The sequence below is a fragment of the Grammomys surdaster genome, unplaced genomic scaffold (assembly GCF_004785775.1).
Source record: "Grammomys surdaster isolate TR1022 unplaced genomic scaffold, NIH_TR_1.0 373, whole genome shotgun sequence".
In the NCBI taxonomy this organism is placed as follows: Eukaryota; Metazoa; Chordata; class Mammalia; order Rodentia; family Muridae; genus Grammomys; species Grammomys surdaster.
The window spans coordinates 6,419,097-6,423,871 of NW_021604792.1; the positions used below are offsets into that span (position 1 = coordinate 6,419,097).

General features: G+C 50.4%; 1 protein-coding gene across 1 annotated transcript; it reads right to left on the minus strand.

Moving 5' to 3' along the window:
* Positions 1 to 579: 579 nt before the first annotated feature.
* On the minus strand, positions 580 to 1,377 carry Apold1 (apolipoprotein L domain containing 1). The gene has a single exon (XM_028780850.1). The coding sequence runs from the start codon at positions 1,375 to 1,377 to the stop codon at positions 637 to 639; it is 741 nt and encodes a 246-aa protein (XP_028636683.1). The 3' UTR covers positions 580 to 636.
* Between the last annotated feature and the right edge of the window lie 3,398 nt (positions 1,378 to 4,775).

The window sequence follows — 4,775 nt, forward strand, 5'->3', positions numbered from 1 at the left end:
ACATTTTGTGAGCTAGCTTCTGTGCTTGTCATTCTTGTCTCAGGGCTTCACAACAGGGTGAGCTCTTATCACCATCTGTGTCACTGAACAAGCCAAGTCTCAGCAAGATAAGGTCACATGAAGGTGGAGGACAGAGCCTGTGATCAGTCCAAGGCTGTTAAAGTCAAAGGCCATGGCTCTCTGCTACAACGTCAGTCACTGAAAATTGTCAGGGACTTCATCTCACCCTTCCCCCAGCTTCTTTATAGAAGTGAAGGAGGTGAGTGTGTTGGGATTAAAGTGGCTCTTCAGGTGGCTTCCCCTCTCAGGGTACCTTAGAGGTGTGAATTTGAAGCCACGCTGGAAAAGTCTACCGCAACAGTCAGGCTTGGTCTGTGAGTGGATAAACTGACTGTTGTGGGAAGAGGAGAGCAAGTCAACTCCGCGGCCCAGTCTGAGTCTACAACCCCTACAAAGACAAGAAGAGTCACATACTCAATTGGGATTACACAAGCGAAAAGTCCTTCACACACACCCAAGGAGCTAAGGACTGACGCCCTGCAAGAAGAGTTTCTGTCATCCTTTGCACTCCACCCACGTAGCGCTTCCCTGTGGATGCTACGAATCTAGAACATTCCATATGCGTAGAAGATGCTCTTAGAAAAACAACGCTGCATCCAGATCCGCGGAGATCCTGAGGTCGTGGTCACGGCCGGCCTTGGTACAGAGCTGGACCCGGGACTCCAGCTGCTCACTAAGTTCATCCAGGGCGCCAGTGCAGGACTCCAGGCTCTCAGATAGTTTCTGAATCTTGGCCTTCAGCACAGCCTGGCTGACTTTGGTGGCCCCCTCGGCACGCCTGGGGATGAGAAAGCCACGTGAGCCGAAGAAGACGATGAAGTAGACAGAATTGTAAAGAGCCATGGAGGCATCCCTCCCGCTCTGCAGCAGCTGGCGGTCCCCACGCCCCTGCCACTGACAGAAGAACTCGAGGCAGCTCAGGAGCTCCCGCATCTGGTCCTGGCAGGTGGCGGCGATCTCCTGCACCCTCCGCACCTCCCGAGAATTGCAGAAGATCAGAGAGAGATCGGACGTGATGGTGACTGCCCCTCCGGCGGTGGCCACCCCTAAGCCCACGGCAGACGCCACGAGAGAAGCTCCCAGGGTGACTGGGCTGAGTGACAACCCCACGATGGCTGCTAGGGCGCCAGCGGCGCTCAGAGAGCTGCCCGCCACGTTGGCCGCCAGGGAGCGCCTGCGTAGACGCTCGAGTCTCCGGGCCACTTCGCGCAGGCGCAGCACTTGGCTGTGCAGCCGCCCGCGGCGGTCCAGCAGCAGTCCGTGGAAGCTCCGCAGCGCATCCGCACCCTGCGGCTTCCAGGCCGCCCGCTTCTCCATGCCCTGTAGGGGATACAGATGCACAGTTAGTCCGCATCTCCGCACCCGTGGCTGCCTTAGGCAAGAGCTGGCCTGAGCACAAAAGAGAGTCCTCAAATAATCAATAGAACTTGTGCTGGGGGTGTTGCGTCTTCAACCCCCAGATTCAATCCGCAAGGCTGCCGAAATGAATACGTGTATACATAAACCACTCAGGACTGGGAACAGGGAGGTAGGTTACCACTGGGTCGTGTGTCAAGTTTTCAAAGGCCGGCACTGGAGCCTGGAACAAGTCACACAAGTTCTCAGAACCTGTTAACTGTGCATGCAGATAGAGATTACGCTGCCTTCTGCTTTTTTTCCCCCCCGGGGAACAGAATCTATGGACATCATCCTCTGGCAAATAAGATTTAAACGGGAATGTGGAGACTATTAGAAAATGCTCTGAAAAACAGAGACTTTGCTGTGTTTTCAAAATGACCCTGTAGCTCAGTGGTAGAGCCATTGTCTGTCAGGACACCCTATTCTGTTCCCCAACCCCTAGCAAACAAGGACCAATAAAAAGAAAACACCTTAAAAGTGGCAAACCGTGCATGTAGCAAAAGATTTTCATTCTGTGGAGACTTGTGTCCTATGGACTCAAGGTACTTGTCTCTCATTTTTCCTTTCTCTTCTCTCTCTCTCCCTCCCTCCCTCCCTGAACGCCCCCCTCCCTCTCTCTAATCCTAGCACTTGAGAGGCAGAGGCAGAATCATTGAGAGTTCAAGGCCAACGCGGTCTAAATATTGAGTTCTAGGCCATTCAAGGCTACATAACAAGAACTTGTCTCAAGGCAAAGAAGGAAGGGTGCTAGCAACTCACTGGAGGCTTCTTATCATCCAGTTGAATTGAAGCCAATAAAAGGTGACTGAGGGAGAAAGCTGATGCCAGGCTCATCTGTAAAAGGTCATCTGTCCTGGTAGCCTGAGAGCCCCATTTTCATATACGTCATACTTTCCACCAGTCAGAACTCCTTAAAGGTGTCAAATAAGTCACAGGAAGAGCATATCAAACCTGAACAAGCAGGACAGAAGTTATTAAATTTCTGATCTCTCTCCATTTGTTTTTGTTGCTTTTGTTGTTTTTTTTAAAAGACAGGCTCTTACATACTCCAAGTTGACCTCGAACCCCTGATTCCCCAGCCTCCACCTCCTGAGCTCTAGAATTCCAGGCTTGCATCAGTAACCACAGCTAGAGCTCACTGGCTTCAGTTAAGACGAAGCTTTTAGAGACAGGCTACCAACTGTAGAACACGGGTCTCCTGACTCATGGGTCCTACTGTTCCTTGTTGACCTCCATAATCTACCTGACCAGTAAGAAGTTTTCAGGTAACAAGAAGAATGGAATGAGAAAAAGTCAACCCAAATACATGATGGCCCAAGAGTTGACCCTGATGTTATCAATCCCATTATAGGTGCATCCCTCAGACTCCCCACTTACCCTTCAATCTGGCCTCCAGGAAGAAAAGTGGGAGACTGTTTCTGGATGAGCGTGTTTTATAGTTCACAGAAGCCAATGACGGCCCTGGGAAAGCCTTGTCTCATTCTGAGAAGCTGCCGTTTCCTGCCCTGACCCCTGCTGCCTTCTGCCAGGATATGACATGCTGGAAAAAGAGACGCTGGCAAGGCACGTCCCGCATTTAGGAAATGAACATTGTGTGTTCGCTTTCCCCTCCAAACGCAGGAAGAGAACCACAGGCTCTTCCCCAACTTGAAACAAGTGCTGTCATCTCCCAGGGGGGATACCCTGCCTTTCCTCTCCTGAGAATAGCTACTGACGCCATCGGGGGTGGGGGGAGGCTTTCCCACATGCCCCAGGCTGCCCAATTATAGTGTTTCTTTGAAAGGACTCCATCAGAGAATCATGTTTTAAAAAGAAATAGGAGGGACCGGAAAACTCAATTATGATCGATAGAACCACTTATGGTCCATTTCAAAGAGCTTTGTGGGTCTGTGAGTAAATGAAACACGTGACCATTAAGGGAGGGCAGTCAGCCCCAAGGAGCTCCTAAGATGCAAGGCCACGCCCACAGGAAGTGCTGCGTGCAGTTTAGGACATCTCCAGCTGTGGAGAAGACACAGGAGGTCTCAGAAAGGGCACACTGCGGGCCAAATGCGTCAGAAAAATCACTGGGGTCAAGCTGCACACCGAGCTAATTATACACTTCCATGGCAGCAGGGAGATGCTGGCTTCCGGGGTTTTCATATGAAGTATAGGCTGTACCTTACATCATGTTTAAATAAGAGGATTCTATCTACAGGTTCCGCATCAGGGTCTGAAAAACAATTATATATTACAGAGAGTACAAGCAGGGAAAGGAGTGCAGCTTCTCTCTGTGCCTTTACCCAGACCAGATCATGGAACACCACCATAGCTATCCCTGAAGCAGTCAGGGGTGGCTGAAGCTTAGCCGGGAAACACCGTCACACCAAAGCCCCTCCGCCCCCCATCCCCAATACAAGATCCTTTGTCTGACACTGTTGATAAAGGCCAAACTGGTTTTCACTTAAATGGTTCATGTCTCCAGCTGGAGGTGCAGTCAAGTAGCATGCAGGAGGCCCTGGATTCCACCACCAGCACCCAGAAAACTATCATGGTGGCCCACACCTGGAATTCAGGCACCAGGAAGTAAAAGCTTGAGGGTTAGACATTCAAGGTCATCCTTGGATTCATAGCTAGTTGGAATCCAGCCTGGGCTACATGAAACTTTGTTTCCAAAACAAAACAACCCCCCCCTTATTCATCTGGAGTGGAGTCTTTTGTTTCAGTGAAATGCAGTCTCACTAAGGGCCCCTGCCTAGGTTAGAACTCATTAAGTAGCCGGGCAGTGGTGGTCCACGCCTTTAACCCCAGCACTTGGGAGGCAGAGGCAGACAGATTTCTGAGTTTGAGGCCAACCTGGTCTACAGAGTGAGTTCCAGGACAGCCAGGACTACACAGAGAAACCCTGTCTCGAAAAACAAACAAAAAAAAGAACTCATTAAGTAGACCGGGCTGGCATTGAACTTACCTCTTGCCTCTGCCTCATTTGGAAAGTCTCAACAGCTCTATTACTGTTGGACATAATTAAGCCCCTTACTTTCATATTGATAACCTGTCTTTATCAGAGCAGTGCCACCTGCGGCACAGCCTGCTGCCCTTGAACGTGATCAGTCAGAATTTAGTCCACGTCCAAGTATTCTGGTTATAGCTCCTACAGAATAAGCATAACCAAGCAGAATGGCCACAGCGTCTACTTGTATTCTTGAGATAAGAGGCAGAACGGCTGGACTTGGTCCAGCACCAGGAAATAGTTTGCTCAAAGTTCAAGGTCAGCCCAGGCTGTAGAGTGAAACCTGGAAGCACAGGGACGGTCCAATACTCAGGACCTACATTAAAAA